General features: G+C 36.6%; 1 protein-coding gene across 1 annotated transcript in view; it reads left to right on the top strand.

Moving 5' to 3' along the window:
* The window catches only part of LOC126187979 (GON-4-like protein), a 191,016-nt gene that overhangs the window by 121,224 nt on the left and 45,777 nt on the right, over positions 1 to 24,015 (top strand). Inside the window, exons 8-10 of the mRNA XM_049929378.1 lie at positions 4,353 to 4,498; positions 4,573 to 4,752; positions 4,831 to 4,964. Coding sequence (XP_049785335.1) covers positions 4,353 to 4,498; positions 4,573 to 4,752; positions 4,831 to 4,964 — 460 coding nt within the window. The remainder of the gene's footprint in view (positions 1 to 4,352; positions 4,499 to 4,572; positions 4,753 to 4,830; positions 4,965 to 24,015) is intronic.

The following is a 24,015-nucleotide window of genomic DNA, read 5'->3' on the forward strand; positions in this document are numbered from 1 at the left end:
TGAGAAAGCCATAATGTTGATTTTATTATTAATCACGACGTACGCAATTTGTTCGATAGGAGCATCAGGGAAGTTGGTAAGATACTGCATTTGTGAAATAATGTGATCAACAGTTGCTCACAGCAATTCAGGTGGAATCTCAGCAACGTGTTTCTGTATACTGGCATTCAGATCAGGTAGAGACAAAAGTGCCCATGGTAAACACCTTCTTTGAGATATTCCCAGAACCAAGTCACATGGATTCAGGTCATGTGGTCTTGCAGGCCATGCATCTGGAAAACCACCAGAGATAGTACGTTTGTGGAAGTTTACATTAAACAGATCGTTCACTGGGTGAGCGACATGAGCTGTTGCCGGGTCTTGTATGAAAACAGTGCTTTCCACTCAGTTTCGCTCTTGCCAAGCAGGACTCGTTTTCTGTATGAGAAGGTCTCAATAATGTGCAAACATCACAGTAGACCTGACAGGCCCTCTGCATGTATTCTCATCAAGGAAGAATGGATTGAGAATAAAAGTGCTTGTGAACCCATACCACATAATCACATATGGTGAATGTAATTTTTTTTGTACAGTTTAACAGTATCTCAAATTCAACAGTTCTGTACATTCACTGCACCCAATAGTGTAAAATGTGCCTCGTCACTCCATAGAATATTGCCTGGCCACATATCATCAGTTTCGATCTGTACCAGAAGCCCAAGAGCAAATTCAGAACATTGCTGCTTGTCATGAGGTTTCAGCTGCTGCACTGTCTGGAACTTGTATGGATACCAATGTAAAGTAGACCACAAAACTTTCCATATTGTTGAGCGTGTGATGGAAAACTCTTGTGACACTGCACAAACACTAGCACTCCCTGGGGCACTGCTGTAATGATCAGTTACAGCAACAGCTACCTCGTCAATAACTTCCACCTGGATAGGACGCCTTCCCCTTCCAGACACCATAACACACTTACCCGTGTTTTCAAATTTCATTATCATTTTTTTATATAACTTAATGACATCAGGCTTATCCTCAGACCTTTCCATCAGTGATACCTTCTCAATGCAGCTCTTTATGCATGGTCTTTCTTCTCAATAACCATACTGTTCACTCAAGTTACGGCTTGTAAAATGATACCGTCATACAAACTGTGTACAGGGCCAGATTTGCAGCCGGCAGCCACAGTTTGAGCTAATGTTTTTTCCAGCAGAAAATGGCTCTATATTAACTTGTTAGCATATCTACCATGTTTCACTGTGTTATGATAATTAAAGCCCACATTGGACCTCCATTGAGTAGCTGCAATTCAATTATAACCACCCAGTATGTGAGTTGAAGGATACGAACAGGCACCAACAGTTGACAAGGGGCTGTGAAAGGGTGCCTCTCCCTGATGTTATTTAATTTGTGCACTGAGCAAGCAGTAAAAGAATCCAAGGAGAATTTGGGGAAGTTCAGGAGGAGGAAATAAAAATTTGTTGACGATTATTTAATTCTGTCGGAGATGACAGGGGACTTGGAAGAGCAGTTGAACAGAATAGGTAGTGTCTTGAAAAAGAAGGTATATAAATATGTTAACAAAAGTAAAACAAGTTAATTTAATATATCAAGTTAAATCATGTTTTGCTGAGGGAATTAGATTAAAAAATCAGAGACTGGAAGTAGTGGATGAGTTATGCCATTTGACATCAAAATAACTGATAATGTTGAAGTATAGAAGATAAAAAATGCAGACTGGAAGTAGCAAGAAAAACATTTCTGAAATAGAGAAATTTGTTAATATTGATAAATGTAAATCATAAAAAGATTTCTTAATATATTTGTCTGGAGTGTAGCCTTGCACAAAAGTGAAGTGTGCACAATAAACAGTTCAGACAAGAAAAGAACAGGAACTTTTGAGATATGATGCTATAGAAGACTGCTGAAGATTAGGTGGTTAGATCAAATAAATAATGATGAGGTGCTGGGTCAAATATGGGGAAAAGGATACTTATAGAACAACCTGTGTAAAAAAAAGGGATTGCTTGGCAGGACCCATCTGAGGTGTCAAGGAAATGTCAGTTTTTAATGGACGAAAAAATTTTGGATTGAGACTAAGACTAAGCTGCAGTAAGCATATTTAAGTGGATGTAGGTTGCAGTTGTTTACAGAGATGAAGAGGCTTGTACAGGATAGAATGGCAAGGAGAGGTGCATCAAGTGTGTCTTCAGACTGAAGAACACAACACACAGCAATATATCTTCAAAACTTGATGTGATGGAGCAAAACAGTTTTCAGATTTGAAATTATGATGAGTTATAAAAAATATTTCATTTGAAAAGGTAAAGATCATGTTAAACATTAACAGCTGTGTTAAAGTGTTACGTTACAACCATAGGATTAAAGAATAGGGCATGTGGTCCATGCTTAACCCACAAGCAGGCGTGCCTATCTGTAAAGTGCGCCAATGACAAATAACATTGTCTTGTACAATTCGATTGTTGTTTTACAACTGTGAGCTCATACCTGTTCCTTTATTATTGCTTCAGCTGACACAGTGATAAGTTGTGCTGTCATACATCCAAGTGAGCAGCTGTAATATAAAATAAACAGTGAGCACAGAGAGAAAATTTACGATCCATGCAAGAAAATGACCCAGATTCCATGCTAGCAGCGCAATCCCTTAATGAGGCAGTTGTGTATGAGGTCATTAGCAATTGAATACGTAGTTGGCTGGGATCTGATGCTACTGTGCTGTTTAACACCTCAACTGGGTCGTTACTGTGGGGTGACTGTTGTGTGTGGCAACAGTGAGATATAATGAATGTTTATTTTATTATTATTTAATGAAATGGTGATTTAGTTCATATAATGTAAGTTTATTTTATCATTGTTTAATTGAACTAAGATTAAACTTTTGTTTTCCTCATACATTTTTACTTTGGTAACATGAAGACAGCTGGTCTTTACAATTGTACAAAGTACGCCACACACACACACTTTATCAAAAATCTGTGTGCCCACTCATGTTATAAAAAGTTGCAGGCCCCTTGAGGGGTAATATCTTTCACACATTGAAATCACTTGCTCCTTTAGACTGTCATTACTGCTTTTTCAGGTATTTTTTGAATAATTGTGCACCTCCGCGACAAGTGTATGGCTTTTGTTACTGTATCAATTAACTGTAGAGGAGTATTCCTTGGGGAGTTAAAGCAGACAGGTTTTGCAATGTAAAAGCCAGTGAAGCTTAGTTGTTCTGGTTACCCTGTTACACCAAACCTAGAATTATTACTGCAGCCTAGCAGAAGTTAACATCCTCATCGGCATTAATAATGTAGAATATATAAAAATGGAAAGCTTCAAATTGGTGCGATAGATGTAAGAGAAACTTTGTCAGTGTTGCAACAAAACATCTTTTCAGCCCAACCGTTCTTAAGCTGTTACACATTTATTAATGACAGGCTCTCAGAACCACACATCAGCAGAATGAATAAGATTTCATTTTGTGGGATGTAGGAAAGGAAACTATTTGTATACTACGAATATAACAAAATTGCTCAGTAATGTCTTGATACACAGTTGCTATCAAAATACACTTACAATATGTGAACATTAAAACTTTGTTAATTATTTCATTAACAATAACAAAGCTTGCTTTAAACAGATTGTCTTTAAGAAAGTTAGTTGGAGTTTTATAAATTCTTTAATAGTCTGGTGAGAATCTTTTTATAAGGCTTAGTGTAACTGTCATACCCATGGTGCCTTCTTCATGTAAAAAGAAGCAAAGTTACACCTCCACCCTGATTTTATAGTCAACTGAAAGACATCTTAAAACTGGCTGGATGAGCCAATGCATGCATTGGAGAAAGGCTAGAGCTTTCCCCTTCACTATGACCATGCTTGTAAAATGCTAGGCGTTACCAGAGCAGTCATTATGTTTGATTGCTCTGGTTTTCACTGCTGAAAGGAACATGTACCAGGTTGTATTTAGTACTGTCAACCAAAAATTACTGGATGTAGTATCGAAAAGTTAATGTGACACACAATTTTTTTCATGCTCATGTTTGAGAGTTTCAACCTAGAAAATATCATTATCCTCCTTTTGTTAAAAATCCTAATTGTTGCATGACGATACCAAATTTGTGGTAAGTAAACAGTGGTACCCAACACAAAATGCGCATAGAATACTATTTTGCCTAAAATAACATTATAATAGACTTTCACGATTTAATAGTACAACATGATTTTATTTTATTTTTTATATAGATAATAGTTGGGCACTGGAAAAGGAAGTGTGTCTAAATAAATACTGTTAGTAACTTCAGAATTCACTTTTATTGCTTAGCAGTAATCACTATATTTAAGCAAGTTTGTGTGTATTATTTCAGAGAAAGAAGAGTGTAGAATAGATCGTGCAGTGAAAGTCTCTAAGAAAGAAGTAAATGCGCTTGTTAAAGAACTGTTCAAAATGGCAGGTTTCCTTTCAAGTAGTGATGATGAAGATGGTGATAGCAAAAAAATAACAAACAACCAGGTATTAAATTGTCCTTTGCTGTTACATCACTAATGCTGCTGCTTCTGTCTTGACTTGAATTAATTTTTTAAAAGGTGCAGCCACCAGCAAAAGAAAATGAAACTAATTCTGAGCAAGTGTCTTTAACATCTGAGCAGCGGCTACTTCTCGATCAGCAGATGAGGCAACATGTTCAATTCACTACACAGAACTACTTGCAGACTTTCTGTCATCCAAAATACAACGTATATGCAGCAGAATGTAAAGGTTATTTGGTAAGTTGCACATCTGTAGTTGGTTTGTCATATTTAAGATTTTGTACATTGATAACTTTCTGAGCTTTTTTTCTGTAGGTTAATCTTTCCTATTTATCGGGAAATAATCCAAAATCAGCATTTTATGCTGGAAATCTGAAGGAAGCTTTAGCTTTAATAGAGGATTGGGAAAAGTATTTTTCTTCTGAAAATAGGCGACGAGATTTGACAAGGTAATCATTGATTATTTAGTTCTGTATGATTTAATGAAGAAACGAAATTCATACATAGTGTCTTTGAGAGTGGAAAGATATATTTTGTGCCTTGGAAGTCAAAGCAAATACAAAACCTTAAATTAAAAATTTATAAAACCCTGACAAAAAAACCACACGAAAAAGTAAAAAATAAATAAATATGTATTGTCCCTTTAAGTTTAATATAAGTAGTAATACTTTGATCCAAGCATCGTCACATTGTAGGACTGCTGAGTAATTAAAAAAAATAAAAAATAAAAAAATAATAATTAACAGAAGCTATACTTTCTAGATCAGCATACTATTATTGCTGGGTACAAGCTTCTTGTATTTGGTGTCATCTGTTCCAGTCCTGGGTGTTTCGCGTCCACACCTCAAAATAGCTAGTAAAGTTATAATTACTTATAAAATATGAAAACCAATCCACCTTTGATTAGCCTAATATTGTTAAAGACTAGAGTTCCCTATTTATTTTATATTATATTTTACATAATTATGTACGTTCCCTATTTATTTTATATTATATTTTTACATAATTATGTACAAACTTAGTTTCATTCATTAATGTTTCTTACAAGGCCTATGTGCTGGCATGGTTTGGTGATAGCAACTAACTTGCACTTTATTAAACCACAAGGGCAAGTCATGCGGTGACATGAATGGGCGGTCATGTGAGGGCAGGCGTCATTTACAGTTGTGTCTGTATTGTGAATTTTTTGGAGTAATGTAATTAAGAGTTAGACTCAATATTAAGATTATTGTTATGTCGATATTTACTTTTGTTGCCTAGATACCTTACTTGTATTTAAATGTCGTACTTTACCATTTTTAGATGTATTCTGTTTTTATTTTATTTTCTTAATGGTCCCCAGATGTGACGATGTTTGAATGAAAATATTAGTACTTTTATTAAACTTATGAGGCAATACATATTGCTTTTTTTTTGTGTCGGGGTCTATTTAAATTTTTAATTTCAGTTTTATTTCATGATTTTTAAACTTTATATTTTACTAGTAGACATGATACGATTGACACACTATCACCACATTCACACAAACACTTTCTGGGACAAAATACAAGCTGTGTTTTCATAAATATTATTACAGTTGCAAGATTTTGGCAATGCAGTATTGCAAGTGCAGTTTTGAGATTCCAACTGAAATTATTATTCAGACACTCTTCTGTTCTTTGATATTTTGTAAATGAACATGGTTAAATATAGTTCAGTATACGACTTACAGTGGCAGATTTGCAAAGACTGAGAAGCAGTACTTGCGTACTTTAATTTTGTATCAAGTGTCATACTTTATTATTTAAAAATATTTTATATTTAGAATACTTTGCAATTCTCACTTATCGCTACTCTTAGTAATTAAAATGCATTAAACACTATCACCAGATTTTATAATTGTCACTTAAGCTATTTATCTGTTCCTTTCTGTAATTCACGCATTTATTCATTGACTATGTTTTAGTATACATTTAGCTAATTTGGGAACATAAGCAGTAAGTGGTTGTAGTAATTCTAAATCAGATCAGAAGAAAGTGGGCTGCCTAAACTATTTTGATGAAATCATTTGACTGAGTACTGAATTGTAGGCTTCAAAAAGAACTACAAAAAAGTCTGCGAGAGCATATGTTTATCTTTCACAGTTGTGGCACAGTCACCCTTTTTCTGCTTTCTAGGTGCTGAGAAGGGCAACTTCAAAAGACAAAAATCGTCTTTATTGATCAACAGTAAAATATAAACATATGTTTTTGGGATTTATATTTAGATCTTTATGAGTTCTACGCCAATGTATAACTTGCTGTATCTCTTATGTATTAAGTAGCGTATATCGAGAGAGCATGCTGGCGAGAAACCTTTTTTACCTAATTTAACTAATGAAATTTAAATGGCTGATCCAGACTTTCATGGAACATAGCTAAGAACCATCCTGATGAAACCAACTTTCAAACTTTTGTTTGAGAGCTACAATACCACAGACATATACACATCTTAAACTTAGAACACCCCTCTGTGTCGTGGGTTAAAAATAATAGTGAAAATGAGTGTACAAAATAGATAGATAATAGAGTCTAAAGTGTATTTGAGAGAAGGTACATTATCATAAAATGTTCAGAATGCTGAAACTGGATGTGATGCTAAGTCAAAACAGTCAGTAGTTGACTTCACATAGGCAAGTAATTTGGCAAGGAATAGGTTACTCAAAAATTAATATTGATCTTGAGGGGACGTTCTGTGAAGACGTACTTCATTTATTTTCCTCTTCTTACACCATGTCTGAAAAATGAGGGGCCCTCTATTCAGCCGGAGACCATCTACAGTTGTTTATTGAAGAAATCTGATCACACTAAATGGTAATTTAGGGAGAAACATAAATACGGAATCAATTACAAAATTCACCAAGTCATTTAAAAAGTCACAATTTTGCTGGCTGTTGATGTGTTTCAAGTATGGTACAGTATTAAAATCTAGTAGACATGATGGATTACCATTAAATAATTTTTGTAATCAGCTACTGTCAAAAGGGTATATTTCCTGACAGAGTTAAATATGCTGTAGTAACGCCCATCAGTAAGACTGGATATAAGCAAACCACCCCTAATAATAGATCTATTTCACTCCTCCTAGTCATTTCCAAAATGTCTGAGAAAGTTACAGAATACTTACTAATTTTTCTCACCAGACATTGATAATTGCCTGTTTGTTTCAGTTTAAAAAGAAATCTGCGCAGAGAAAACCATAAAAGACTCACAAATTAAGTCTTGGTAGAAATAAAAAAGAAAAATTGTACTGTTGGAATATTGTGTGTCTCTGTGTAAACCACAAAATTCTACTTTGCAAGTTGAAATGTTATTACATTAATGATATCCCTGGTATGGGTGGACTCCTACACTGAGTGATCACAAGTATCCGGACACCCCCAAAAACATGCGTTTTTCATATTAGGTGTATTGTGATGCCACCTGCTGCCAGGTACTCCATATCAGCAACCTCAGTAGTAACTAGATATCGTGTGAGAGCAGAATGTGGCGCTCCGCGGAACTCGCTGACTTAAAATGTGGTCAGGTGATTGGGTGTCAATTGTGTCATACGTCTGTATGTGAGATTTCCACAATCCTAAACATTCCTAGGTCCACTGTTTCTGATGTGATAATGAAGTGGAAACGTGAAGGGAAATGGACAGCACAAAAGCGTACAGGCTGACCTCATCTGTTGACTGACAGAGACCGCCGACAGTTGAAGAGGGTCGTAATGTGTAATAGGCAGAAGTCTATCCATACCATCACACAGGAATTCCAAACTGCATCAGGATCCACTGCAAGTACTTTGACAGTTAGGCCGGAGGTGAGAAAACTTGGATTTCATGGTCGAGGAGCTGCTCATTAGCCACACATCATGCCTGTAAATGTCAAACGACACCTCGCTTGGTGTAAGGAGCATAAACATTGGTGATTGAACAGTGGAAAAAACGTTGTGTGGCATGACAAATCGTGGTACACAATGTAGCGATCCGATGGCAGTGTGTGGGTATGGCGAATGTCCAGTAAATTCATCTGCCAGCTTGTTTAGTGCCAACAGTAAAATTCAGAGGCGGTGGTGTTGTCATGTTTTTCATGGAGGGGGCTTGCACCCCTTGTTGTTTTGCATGGCACTATGATGTTTTAAACACCTTCTTACTTCCCACTGTTGAAGAGCAATTCGGCTATGGCAGTTGCATCTTTCAACATGATCGAGCACCCATTCATAATGCACGGCCTGTGATGGTGTGGTTACATGACAATAACATCTCTGTAATGGACTGACCAGCACAGAGTCCTGACCTGAATCCTATAGAACACGTTTGGGATGTTTTGGAACGCCGACTTCGTGCCAGGCCTTACCGACTGACATAGATACCTCTCTTCAGTGCAGCACTCCATGAATAATGGGCTGCCATTTTCCAAGAAACCTTCCAGCACCTGATTGAACATATGCCTGTGAGAGTGGAAGCTGTAATAACTAGTAAGTCATTTTCTACCAGGTGTCCGGATACTTTTGATAACATAGTGTATATTCATAACAGAGATCAGTGTGTACCTATGACTGTCACAATATGAAACTAATCTCTGAATGGAAGAATATAGTATGGGGGTTCCACAAGGAGCAGTACTAGGTCTGCTCCTTTTCTTATTCCACATAAATGATTTTCCAATGACTTTAAAGGACAGTTGAAAATCTATAATGTTTGCTGATAGGATGAGAACACTAACCAAGGCTTTAAACTAAACAACAGAAACAGCACATACATAACAGAACAGGCCTACAGCTGGTTCACAGCTAACAATTAGGCAATTTGAAACAAGCAAGCACCTGTTAGCACCAAAAGTGACATTAGCAGTTATACACTAAATAAAACACTATGTGTGAGATTATTTGGGGTTAACTGGTTAAAAAATTAAAAACAGTTAGTATGATAAATGAATGCCCTGGATGATGATGATGATGATTATTATTATTATTATTATTATTATTATTATTATTATTGGTTTGTGGGGCACTCAGCTGTGCGGTCATCAGCACCTGTACAATGTCCAATGTTTACACAGTCCATTTTCTTTTCACAGTCCAATCTAGTCACTCACAAAAGATGATGATGATGATGATGATGATAAAATCACTAACACCCAGTCCCCAGGCAGAAAAAATCCCCAACGTGGCCGGGAATCAAACCCGGGACCCCATGATCCAGAGGCGTGAAAGTACAACATACAGCGTAGATGTTGACCAGTCAACTGCCTGATAAATACGATTGTAAATGTTTCTGTTTTTTGCATCCATGACATCTTTGTTGAGAGCTAATTAAAACACATCCAGACTCATGTTTGCGGCTAATGCTAGTGGCTGAGAGAATGTGTGTGGGTGTGGGTGTGGCCGGAGGGGGGGGGGGATAGTAATTGGCTCATTTTGCATATTTTCACTCCCTGTTGGGTGAATTATCTTCTGGGACAGTGCACCTGAAATACAGTATTTATTTAGGAAAAGTGAGTAGTAAGACAAGGATAAATACACATCTTGCAGAAACCATTTTAAGGATATTATAATTCGTGTACTCACTTATCAGTACATTTATTCCCTAAAGGTTTTTGTTGCTGATGATAAAAATTGGTCTTAGAAGAAATATGATTTATACACAGACAAACTTTAACTAATACAGTAAAACTTGCACAAATTGGCACATGTATGATTTGGAAATCTGCCCAAACCATACAAGTATTTCAGTCCCGACTCATTCGGTGCTCTTTTATATGCTGATTTTTTGTATAAAGCGGAAAGTGCCTTACATGGAAACAGAATGCAAATCATGGAACATATATAATAATTCATTGTATAATGTGGAAAAGAGCCTATACAGTACTACTGTATTACAGTTCATTAGTTATTCATGACTATACATGGACGTTACTTTTAACACCTTCATTGTATAATGTGGAAAAGAGCCTATACAGTACTACTGTATTACAGTTCATTAGTTATTCATGACTATACATGGACGTTACTTTTAACACCTCTATTAAGCTGCGCAAAATGAAGAAAGAGGTCCAGAGCCCCATGGCACTCCTGGTCTAGAACTAAAACCATGTTGCTCTGTGCAACAACTAGTAAGTGACGCTCAGTGTTGGTTCGGAAATGGTTCGTCAGTCAGTGCTCTGTTTGTCGGCTTTCTCATTTTCCTCATTACCGACATTCGCCGGCATGTACAGGAACGTTGCTGTGCATCTGCCAATACTCTGCAGCAATGTGCACAGTGAAAGAGGTAGGTATTGTTCCGTTGAACAATGTTTTTACTCAGCGAGGTCATTATTTTATGACAGTTTCAGTTGACTAGTAGCACTTTAAGAGATACAGTAACATGATGTCGAACAAATGGTATGTGTTGTTAACACTTAACAAAAAGATTAATGTAATTGAGGCATGTGAGAAAGACAAACTCCCTTTGCATGAAATTATGTTGCGTTTCAAATGTGGTAAAAGACAAATTTATGAGACTTTAATAAACAAGGATAAGATGAAAAGGAATGGATGAAAGGGAACAGGCAGATGAAAAGAAATGTGAAGAAGACCGGAAATGAAGAAATTAACAAAATAGTGTGGGAATGGTTCGTAAGTGCACAGACAAAAAAACTTACCTTTATCTGGACCAATGTTGCAGAGTGAGGCTCTGAAAGTTGGTAAAGAGCTTGGAATTACAGAGTTTAAGGCATCCACAGGTTGGCTGGACAGTATCAAAGCGAGGCATGTCATCGTGGAATGAATTGTGTGGGGAAGCTAAAGATGTGCAAGAAAATGTAACAACACAATGGAATACTATAGTGTCTAACTTAATTGTGAGTTATGACCCGAAAAACATGTTCAATGGTGATGAAATGGGACTATTTTATCATGCGCTGCCTTCAAAATCACAAGCAATTCGAGGTGAAAAGCGCACCGGCGGAAAAATGCCCAGGGAAAGACTTACTGTACTGCTGTGTGGAAACATGTTAGGTGAAATGGAGAAGCCACTGGTGATTGTGAAGGCAGCAAAACCACATTGTTTCAAAAAAATAGACGTCAGTAAGCTTTCAGTCACATGGCAAAGCAATAAAAAGGTGTGGTCTTATGGAAGAATAGCTGGGCTCTTTCAATGCTAAAATGTAGAAAGGAAATGGCCAGGTTCTCCTTTTCCTAGACAATGAAATGTCTCACCCGAAAGTAACATTATCAAACGTGGAATTGGTTTGGTTACCTCCATGTTCAACCAGCCTCAAACAGCCAATGGACCAGGGGGTTATTTACATATTCAAGTGTCGTTATAGGTTATTACTGATGTGATCTCTTATTCTTAGTGTTGACAAGTCAGTTTCTGCCCAGGATGCAATAAACTGGATTGGCTTGGCATTAGAGGAAATAAAAACCAAAACTGTCACCAAGTGCTTCAACAAAACAGGGTTTGGGGGTCAAGAACAAGACGCTTCTGTGGTCATTGAAGTTCAAGAAAACACAGCAGCAGTTGCTAAATTAAAGAAAATGCAAAACATTTCATGTAGTGCAGATGATTACATACGAGGTGATGACTTTCTGTCAACTCATTCTACTTTCACTTCAGCAACAGATTTAATTGAAATCTGCATCAACAGATGATGATGAAGAAGAAACAAAGGAAGAAGAAGAGGAGCAAAATGATGTCCCTACAAAAATTAATACACCTGAAGAAGCCAATGCATGCATAAATGATGTTATCCACTTTGCAGCACACACAAATTCTCCCAACAACTGCAAAAAATTGCCTAGAAAAAACAGTTTTGAAGAAGAAATTGAAACACATTTCCCTCGTTGACATGTGGCGAAAAAAGTGAAATGTAAAGCAAATAATCATGGGAATAATATATATGTGCATACAATAATAGAGGAATTTAAAGTTTGATGAAAAATATAGAAATGCCGTGTTATTTATCAGTTAGTGTAGTAGTGCAGTGTTCTGTTGTCCAGTATACAGTAAATTAATGTCTACTGTGCTTGAGTGAAGATATGTAAATACAGTATAAGTATAATTACAAAATTGTTTACTGTACTTTTGTGCCTTATACCTGACAAATTTTCTATAGCCCAGTGAGTTTTGTGTAATCTGGAAACTTGTCCAATTTGGAAAATTACTTTAGTCCCAGGGGATTCCATTTTGAGCAAGTTTTACAGTATAATTTTCAAACAATGGGAAGTCCAGGATTGAATAACAACAATACAGTAATATTAATAAAATCTCTGCTTCTTTGCAAAGGATTTGGGTTAGAACTAGGTACACTGGTAAAAAGCTGTTCAAGAACCTTGGTAACATGAAGCAATAAATCTAGAACCCCATCAATTCAAAAGAAAATTTAAAAAATACTGTATTAGCCACTCTTTCTACAAACTCTCCGAATATCTAAATTCAAGAATTACAAAGTTCTTCTCGCTATATGACAAATAACAGCATTTGTTTTAAAAATGTCTTCAGCCATTACACCTGGTTGCATGCCTTTGAGCCTTTCAGACTAATTGGAATTATTCAGAGCAGGCCTTTACAGCCAGCATGTACATCCTCAGTGACTTTAGTTACATATGCATTAGGCTGATGGTCCAAGGCATGTTTCTACGCCTAAAATTTGGTCTCCTAAAGCTGGAAACAGTCTCTGAGGTTATTAAGACTTAAATTATTTTTGAACTTGAACAAGCTCAGCAAGACGAGCTGTTTTATGCGACAGTTGGGTCAAGCTGTTGTCCAACTGCCACAAAAGATCACAGAGTCAGACCAGCATATATTATGGAGCTTGTAGTGGAGAAGAGTTGATGTTGTTTGTTTTATTTAGCATTGAGAGCAACACCTGTTCTAATTCCAGTCCTTACTCTTTTCTGTTAAAGTTAGTTTTGCATTTTAGTATTTCTATGGGCCTTCTCTATGTTCTAGCTTAGTAATGATTGGACTTATATAAAACTACAGGATCAGATAATTGAATTTAGTGCAGTGCATTATCTTCTACTGTCAATTTATTGATGTTGCCCTGACAACAATTGCTCATGTGTTCTTTAAACTGGGTATTGATGCTTATTTTGGAATTACATTCAAAAGAAATGGCTACTCTGGCAAAGAGAGAAATAGGGCATTACATCCTAAATTATCTGGGACTTCTTGTAAAAAAATAACCAGCTAAAAGAAAATTTTTCTTCCAATTTGTAAAAACAGTCATAGATCTCATCAGGAGAGTGCTTAGGAGGTAAGGTATTGACATAGTGTTGAAACCTGCAGGAAAGGTATGTGAATACTTGAAAACTAGTCCAGTCAGATAGTGCTCAGAAAGGCCAAATGTTGGAAAGATTTGTGGAATTGTTTTTGACAGGCTTTCTGTAGATTTTCAGGGGTGCTGAATCCAAAGTTTTGAAGTCGTCCCCCCTCCCCTGGAAAGTTGCCAAATATATAAAAAAAAAAAAAAACCCATGAAAAAATTGACTTTATTTGGTTTTTTGCTTATAACTCAGAAATGTTGCAATCTTTGGCAAAGTTGACCTTGTATGAAAATAAATAAGACAAAATTTTCCACAAAATAGGCCTCAGTGACATTTTTCATCAGACTGACTTTATGATATGTAGCATGTGTTAAAGTTGGCGCAATTTCGAAGCTAAGGAGGTGAGCCATCTCAGGACCTTACCACACATGCTTTTACTGTACTTTGTTGAACATCCATTGCCAAATTCCATCCTCTAGTACTGTCACAGTGTTATTGGAGTGGCTGGTAGTTGAAACTTGTCATAGTGGAAGAATAAGATGTATGTAAGATGGCTTTGTCCTCCTCCTCCTCCTCCTCCTCTTCCTCCTCCTGATATGGTGAATGCGCCCCCTTGTGTTGGTCTCCTGCATCACATGTTGTTTACAAAATCACACTAGGATGGTTGCTTAGAACATATTTGAGGTTGTTACATTCAGTTTAAATGAATAAAACAGTAATACACAAGAGTTCAGGTTAAAAGTGTGTTGTATTAGATGCTGTACTCAATGATGGGAGAAAAGCATCATCACTCTGGTCCAAGGTGGGCTTGATGAATGTTCTTGAAGCAAGCAAGAACAGAAAGGATCGAATAGCTGCCCGTTTGGAGGGCAAAACTTTGGTTAAGGTTCATGAACCAAGTCAAATATGGTACACTAATGAAAAATCAATTGCTATGGAGCTTAGGAAGGTTTCTGCTGATTGCAGCCAAAAAGAAACACTATCTCCTAAACCAGATTTTTATTTGAAAATGAACTGCTTTTTTGTGTGAACTGGCTACACCACTGGTGAACAAAAAAAGCTTCCTGAGAAACAAAACCATGAATTAAGATTCAGTATGTCAGACTGTCCCAGCTCATTACTTGGTTGCAGCAGATACCCATACCACAACAAATGCATGAAGCTCCTGTATGACAATCCAAAGCAGATAGGGAAAAAAAAAAACAACAAGACCCATATACTACTGAAAATGATGGTGCTATGCAGCAGAATTTGACTGCCTCAGTGAAAATTACGATGAGTGTCAATTTTCCCGTTTACAATTAATAGACCAGGCCGACGATGACTGACATCCTCATAAGACTGTGGAAGCTCAACTGTTGGAAGAATGGAAGTGATACACTGATTGCCCCATCTGTGAAGAAACCACCTGTTGTTTGTTTCAAAAACACTGAGTACAAAATTCTTAAAGATAGTTGGTATCAGTCAAGGTGGTTAACTACAGGGAAAGAGCATTGACATATGGTTGAAACAGCTGCAGACATACTTGTCGAAGGTATTTGACCGCATATTTCTGAACCCCTCCAGACCAGTTTCTTACAGAGAATCCCTGATACTGTCAACATTTTGTTAATCAACTACTGATGAAGGAAAAGTGTGGAAACTAGAATAAATGGAAGATGGAAAGTATGGCCACAGCACACAACATGGTGGCAGCTGTGAGTGCCAACTCTTTCTTGTCACTATTGCATACAGATGGAGGTAAGCCATATTTCACATTGCTGTTTTATAATTTGTCCTTGTGAAATCTCATGACCTCATTTCTGTAACAAACGCCATATGTTGCTTTCAACTCTAAATATTTACTTATTGTCTGGTGTTGCTGTTGTTGTGGTCTTCAGTCCTGAGACTGGTTTGATGCAGCTCTCCATGCTACTCTACCCTGTGCAAGGTTCTTCATCTCCCAGTACCTACTGCAACCTACATCCTTCTGGATCTGCTTAGTGTATTCATCTCTTGGTCTCCCTCTACGATTTTTACCCTCCACGCTGCCCTCCAGAACTAAATTGGTGATCCCTTGATGCCTCAGAACATGTCCTACCAACCGATCCCTTCTTCTAGCCAAGTTGTGCCACAAACTCCTCTTCTCCCCAATTCTATTCAATACCTCCTCATTAGTTATGTGATCTACCCATCTAATCTTCAGCATTCTTCTGTAGCACCACATTTCGAAAGCTTCTATTCTCTTCTTGTCCAAACTATTTATCGTCCATGTTTCACTTCCATACATTTCTACAATCCATACAAATACTTTCAGAAACGACTTCCTCACACTTAAATCAATACTCGATGTTAACAAAGTTCTCTTCTTCAGAAACGCTTTCCTTGCCATTGCCAGTCTACATTTTATATCCTCTCTACTTCAACGATCATCAGTTATTTTGCTCCCCAAATAGCAAAACTCCTTTACTACTTTAAGTGTTTCATTTCCTAATCTAATTCCCTCAGCATCACCCGACATAATTCGACTACATTCCATTATCCTCGTTTTGCTTTTGTTGATGTTCATCTTATACCCTCATTTCGAGACACTATCCATTCCGTTCATCTGCTCTTCCAAGTCCTTTGCTGTCTCTGACAGAATTACGATGTCATCGGCGAACCTCAAAGTTTTTATTTCTTCTCCATGGATTTTAATACCTACCCCGAACTTTTCTTTTGTTTCCTTTACTGCTTGCTCAATATACAGATTGAATAACATCGGGGAGAGGCTACAACCCTGTCTCACTCCCTTCCCAACCACTGCTTCCCTTTCATGCCCCTCGACTCTTATAACTGCCATCTGGTTTATGTACAAATTGTAAATAGCATTTTGTTCCCTGTATTTTACCCCTGCCACCTTCAGAATTTGAAAGAGAGTATTCCAGTCAAAATTGTCAAAAGCTTTCTCTAAGTCTACAAATGATAGAAACGTAGGTTTGCCTTTCCTTAATCTTTCTTCTAAGATAAGTCATAGGGTCAGTATTGCCTCACATGTCCCATCATTTCTATGGAATCCAAACTGATCTTCCCCGAGGTCCGCTTCTACCAGTTTTTCCGTTCATCCGTAAAGAATTTGTGTTAGTATTTTGCAGCTGTGACTTATTAAACTGATAGTTCGGTAATTTTCACATGTGTCAACACCTGCTTTCTTTGGGATTGGAATTATTATATTCTTCTTGAAGTCTGAGGGAATTTCACCTGTCTCATACATCTTGCTCACCAGATGGTAGAGTTTTGTCAGGACTGGCTCTCCCAAGGCTGTCAGTAGTTCTAATGGAATGTTGTCTGCTCCTGGGGCCTTGTTTCGACTTAGGTCTTTCAGTGCTCTGTCAAACTCTTCACGCAGTATCATATCTCCCATTTCACCTTCATCTACATCCTCTTCCATTTCCATTATATTGTCCTCAAGAACATCGCCCCTCTATAGACCCTCTATATACTCGTTCCACCTTTCTGCTTTCTCTTCTTTGCTTAGAACTGGGTTTCCATCTGAGCTCTTGATGTTCATGCAAGTGGTTCTCTTCTCTCCAAAGGTCTCTCTAATTTTCCTGTAGGCAGTGTCTATCTTACCCCTCGTGAGATAAGCCTCTACATCCTTACATTTGTCCTCTAGCCATCTCTGCTTAGCCATTTTGCAGTTCCTGTCGATCTCATTTTTGAGACGTTTGTATTCCTTTTTGCCTGCTTCACTTACTGCATTTTGTATTTTCTCCTTTCATCAATTGTCTGGTATGAACTGAAATTAATCATCTATTGTCTTACTTTCTTGTAACATACCCATATATATTCTTATTTTGCAGATGAATAAAGTAAAGACGAGATATTATGATAACTGTTACCAAATAAAGCATAATTATTAAGTCATTTACATAAGTTATTTGAACATATTTTAAATGTAGGAGTGATGATGGTTTTCATTCTACCATATTAATGAATATCATAGCAATTGAGCGATGATGATTTGAGTTTTGTTGGTGATACCCAACATTACGCTGGGTTCAACATGTGCTATATGCCATATGTTTCATCTGATTGGAGGGGGAGGGGGGGGGGTACATTGAGTCGTATTTTGTGGGAAATTTTATCATCTTTATTTTAATAAATAGTCAACCTTGCCGAAATTCCCTAGTTTCGGAGTTGTATGGAAAACCCAAAAAAGTCCCAATTTTGTATAGTTTTCTTTTTTTTTTCATTTTTGACCTATTTCTAGGCATAGATTTCTCTGGGACTTAGAAAATTGTGATTCTGCAGCCTCAGAAACATATAGAAAGATTGTCAAAAAAACTTCTACAAACCTTTCCAGCAAGAATAACCATTTGACTGTTCTGTACTGCAAAGGACCTATGACCAAAGCCTGCCTCTGCAGGAATTGTGGTTATTACTACTACTACTACTACTACTACTACTACTAATACTAATACTACTGTTACTATTATTATTCGCATGTGGGTCCAATAGAACCTCATGAGGTACAATCTGTCAATGTCACTTTTGATGGTTGACCTTCCCTTGTGTCCAAATTTGTTTTATCCTTTCAGAATGAAGAGTCTTTCTTTCATCAGACCATGGTGTTCCAGTCCATTTTCTAATTTCCCTCTGACCGCCTTTCCAAGCAAATATGTTTTGCTTGAATGTTTTTCTATCTGTAACGTCTGCCTGAGTAATACCAGCTACTTTAAGATCCTCCTTAATCACAGCGATCTATTTAACTGGCTTGGTTTTGGCCTTACTTCTGTTTTCGTAGAATTTTACTGTTTGTTTTGTCAACACAGTGGATGCCATTCTTTTAATGTGCCCATAAAATTTGGAAGTCTTATGTTTTCTCATGTCAGCATGTATATCTGTGTATTCTTCTATTTCCTTATTACATCTCAACCTATGAGTTTCTCCTTCAGTAACTTTGGAGACTAATATTTTCCTAGTAAACTTTCTTTCTTTCAAATTTCTTCAATGTCCCTCTTTAAAATTAAAGTTTCTGCTCCATAAAGACATTCAGGTTTAATTACAGTGCTGTAATGCCTAAGTTTACTGAATTTAGAAAGTTATTTTTTATTATAAATATTTTGTGTTAATCTGAATGCAGTTGCAATTTTTTGACAGCAATCTTTGTTTGCAGCTTTTTCCAGGCTGTTTTCTTGTATGATTTCCCGGAAGTATTTAAACTGAGAAACCCCTTTTTATTTTTGCATATTTTGTGTTGAAAAAGTTTGGTGCATGTTTGTTGCACGCCACACATTCTGTTTTTTTGAATGATATTTATAGTCCTACTTTCTCTGCAACTTCTTTAAGAATTTCAGTTTGTTTTTGAGCTGTGTTAATATCCCTAGTTATAATTGCCAGATCATCTGCAAAGACGAGACAATCTACTCTAATATTACTTCAGCCTAACTTGATTGATTGATCTATATTTTGACTTGACTTTTGCTCTAGCCATTCCGTAATCTCTTTTTCCAAAAAGCAGTTGAACAGTAATGGGGAGAGTCCACCTTCTTGTCCAACTCCAGTCTTTATATCAAATGGTTCAGAAATTTCTCCCATGAATTTAGCTTTAGAGCTAGTGTCAGCTAACGTTTCCTTAATCAGTGTTAGAGTTTTATTATCTAGCCCTTGCTGCTTTAAAATTTGGAAAAGAAATCATGATCAACTGAGTTGTAGACCTTTTTAAAATCCACAAACATACATATAATATTGTTACAGAAATCCTTTGGTTCCTTAGGATTAGTTTTAAATTAAGAATTGGTTCCATACAGTATCTATTTGGTCTAAAACCTGCTTGGTATTCACCAATTTTATGTTCTAAATGTTCTTGGGCTTGATAAAGAAAACACTGCGAGAGAATTTTGTATGGACTGGGAGAAGAGAGATTCCTCTGTAATTATTAACATCCGTTCTATCCCCTTTTTTATGCAGTAGATGAATTAGGGCAGTTTCCCAGTCCTCAGCTATTTTCTCAGTTTGCCACATATGTCCTATTAGTTGAGTAAACTCTCTTATGGTGTTAGGGCCAGCTGATGTTAGTACTTCTACAATTATACTGTCTTCTCCGGATGCTTTATTATTTTTAAGTCTCTTAATTTGTTTGATTATTTTGATTTTGTCAGGTTCTTTAGAGTTATAGGGTTGGTGTTATTGGTTTGCTGTGGTTGGAATTTATTCAAGTTCTGGACAGTTGAATAGTTTTTCAAAATAATTAGCAGGTACCTTTCAATTCTCCTGGTTGTTAAGAGCTAAAGAGCCATTTTTATTTTTGAAGCAAAGACTTTGAGGTTGGTAACCAGTAAGTTTTGTTTTGAATGTTTTGCAAAAGTTTCTTGTTTTGCTCTTTTGGAAGTCTTTTTCGATTTCAAAAAGTTGGACATTTTCATAGTTTCTTTTAGTCAGTCGGATTACTTTAGATGTTTCTTTTCTTACTGTTAGAAAGGTGGTGTACGTATTTTCAATTTTGTTACTATTCCAATTTTTGAATGCCTCATGCCTAGATTTAACTGCTATTTCACAATCCATTTTCCACCAAAGGTTTTTTTGTTTCTTTCAAAGTGGAATTAAATTTTGTGCTGTTGTGATGAACTTTTGTTTTAGGCTTTGCCAAGTGTTATATTGTTTTTTGTCAAGTTCACTTGTTAGAGTTGGTATTATTTTAGCAGTGTCAAATTTTCGGATAACATTTATTGTTTTGAAGAGTTTTGAAGAGTTTTTGAGGTTGAAGTGTTTTATTGGCATTAAATAATGGTCAGAATCTGTATTAGCCCCTTTCCTTACTTGGCCATTTAAAATTTCTTTGTAGTTAGGGCATGAAATTGCTACATCATCGATTTGAAATTCCCCAGTAAATAAATTGGTTGCCCGCCAAGTTTTTTTGTTTAGAAGGGTTCTTTTTAAAATGTGTTGACATGATTTTAAGGTAAAAATTTTTGCATGTTTCAACAAGTCTTTGGCCTTTTGGTTTGTCCATTTATGCACAGGTAATTCACCCACCATTTTCTTATATTTTTTACCTTTACCTAATTGAGTATTAAACTCACCTATTAAAATTTTAACATTTTTTGAGGGAATTTTCGAGATGATGCTTTCTAATGTTTCCCAAGTTTCATTAACTACTTCAGGTTTTTTACAGTTATACTAATTGACTGGCATATGGGCATTAATTAAAGTGTATGCCTTATTTGCACATTTAAGAGAAATTGTCATTAGTCTATTATTAATAGGTTTTACATCCATCATAGAATTTAAAATAGTTTTGGAGACTGCAAAAGCAACTCCCAGATGTGGCCTATTATTAAGTATTCTTTTACCAGTTTTACTTTTAAAAAGATGATAATTACTGAAATCCATGGAGTTATTGTCCATCATTCGTGTTTCTTGTAGTGCCAAAATTTGACTCTTCTGTTCTTTTAATGTGTATCCCAATTTATGAAGTTTACCTGATTGCAAAAGTTTTTGTCTCTTCAAGTGTTGCAAAAAATGTATTTGTTTCAGTTTTAAGTTTGCCAGAGGACTCCAACTTCGTCTGTTCAATCGCACAGCATTTTAACCTGGCTGCCACAGAATCCGAAAGACCAGTTGTGCTAGTAATACTGCCGGTGGATTGACCACCTGGGGTAATATTGTGATTGTCAAAATGCTCCATGATTATTTTACCTGAAATTAGCTGGGGTTGAGTAAACTCATTGAATCAACTCAGTGTGTTAAGACTGGAATGGTTAGTTCCAGAATATAAATTTCAGCCGCACTACTGGTGAACGGACACTGACCACTTTGCTGCTTTCTACAAGACATAAGCAAAGTGGGTTTGGTTTTATTTTGCCATGGTCCAGGACTGCTTATTGTATATTTGCTGCTGTCCACCATATCTGGTGGAATGTTCACTATCCGCCAGCCATGACCCATATAACAGCCTAGGCAAGGTTGGCTTCTTAGACTATGAGTTGCAAAATCTTGAAGCATGGACCTCTGCAAGAATATTCAAAAGCCTTTGCACACATCAGTTAAGTGTACTTGTAGAGGTAGTGGCATGCACGTCAAGCTCACTTGTTATTCATGGCCTTGGTAGTTACTCATGAGTGGGGTAGTGAGAAACTTGTGGCTTGAATAAAAGAGCCCATGAATGAGGCGACTTGGTCATACTTGGTGTAGAAGTGAAGTCGGTAAAGTGCAGTAATGAATGACTTGCAATTAAGGCTTCATGCATGATAAGAGCACATTTATGAGTACATTATTCCATAATTTTAATATTCTGATCATTTTGCAGTATCTTCCCATCCTGGATACAAACATTGTGGTATCAGAAAATAATCACACTTTTTCATTTGTTGGGTATTCACCTAGAAGCAAAAGTGTTATCTGCTACAGTCATAATCAGTTTATGTAGTTGTTTCATGATTGTTCATTTTAAGAAATTACGTTCTTCATGATGCAATACGTGCAAAACCCTTTGCATCGTTGTCTTTGTTGCTGATGTAACCTGCACAGTTGCCAGTATTGCTTTCAGTCACTATCTGAAATTAACAATAGTATTAATAAACATTCATTTTGATGAACACAGCACTGTATCTTGTTCTCTTACTGCTTCAAAATAATGAAACATATTTTTTGAGACTAGAAGGCAAGAAAAAAGCCAAGATATAAATATTATACCAATCATTCCCAGAGTCACCCCAGGCTGAAACTTAGTGGACAGTCTGTGGTACATAAGAAGTATTATTCCAAATTTTGATGCAATCAAAGGAAAACTTTCCCTAAACCTGTTCTAACACGTTATTTAACATTCTGGCTTCTGTTTTCACCTTTTTTTGACGCATCTGGCAATATTCACAAACCATCATTTCTAACTGAGCTTTTTAGTTGTATATGGAAACAACATAACTTCAGTTAGATGATGAGTGAAAGAAATGCTTAAGTTTTTTTAGTTTTAGAACCTCACTATTCAGGTACTATGAGGTATGAAAATAAACTTAGGCAATTTCATTTCAGATGGTTGTATGAATAAACTAGAAAATTTCTGGAAAATCTGGTTACATTGACTTGGGCTCATTACTCATCTGAGATTAAATAATACACAATTCCTAATAAAATTAAACAATTAGTAGCTTGAATTTATCCCATCTGGAACTATCCTGACGTTTTCTGGGTCTGTCAAGTGGAATGTATGTCCCACCTCTTAACTTTCATAGCACATCCTTTTTGTTGTCGTCATGCTATGATAAATAGCACTCAATTGTCAAAAAATGTTACAAGTGATATGTCCCCAGGGTCCCTAAGGCTCACTTCTCAGATGCATACAACTGCCTCTTGTCCCATTGCACTTGCAAGTATGCAACATTGTGGCGACAAGATTACAAGTGAGTCTGAAGATTGAGATGACTGGCACTAGTATGTAGGTATTACTAAAAGAAGCATCATCAGACTTACATAAAGAACACAAGAGCAATTTTCACCTGTGCAGTGTGGATAAATTAGCAAAGGCAAATCATACAATGGCAACAGGGATCCACAAATTCAGTTCTCCGATACTTTAGTTTCATCAGAGTCCAGTTGTTACCATGCTAGAATGTACAGACGTGCCACGGAAATTCAAAAACAACTGTAACAGAAAAGGAGGAGGACTGAATTAAGACATGTTATGTGCCTTAATGTTAAATAAATAAATAATGCGAACTCCTCTGTGGTATGAGCTCCACAACACATGCCAGCAGAACTCTATGATCTTTGGTGACAGATGAAGTTATGACCCAATGACTGTGAGGTTATTTATAAACAGTTTGGCTTGCTGATCTTGTTTGAGTTCAAAAATCAACTAAATAAGCTTAAATATCCTCTGAGAATGTCTCCAGGTTTAGGAACTGAAGTGTTAGGCACAGAAAAATGCCTAGACCACACCTTAATGCCCCGTAACTAACGTCACCAAGGATGCTTATTGTTGTTGTTGTTGTTGTGGTCTTCAGTCCTGAGACTGGTTTGATGCAGCTCTCCATGTGGATGCTAATTAGGATCACCAATATATTGGTATCACAGAGATAACTATATTTACTATGAGTACACTGTGAGTATGGTAGAATTCATATGGTCTCAACTCTTGTTGCTAATTGAATGAGACATTAAACTTAACAGCCGAAAAGTAATTGGAAATTTAATGTCTGTTACCCATAATAAGAAGTGTTGCACATTATGCAGCAAGCTAAAGACCGAGACTTCATTGATTTCCTAAGGTATGGTCTGTGTGCCAAAGCA

Source organism: Schistocerca cancellata, chromosome 5 (assembly GCF_023864275.1).
Source record: "Schistocerca cancellata isolate TAMUIC-IGC-003103 chromosome 5, iqSchCanc2.1, whole genome shotgun sequence".
In the NCBI taxonomy this organism is placed as follows: domain Eukaryota; kingdom Metazoa; phylum Arthropoda; class Insecta; order Orthoptera; family Acrididae; genus Schistocerca; species Schistocerca cancellata.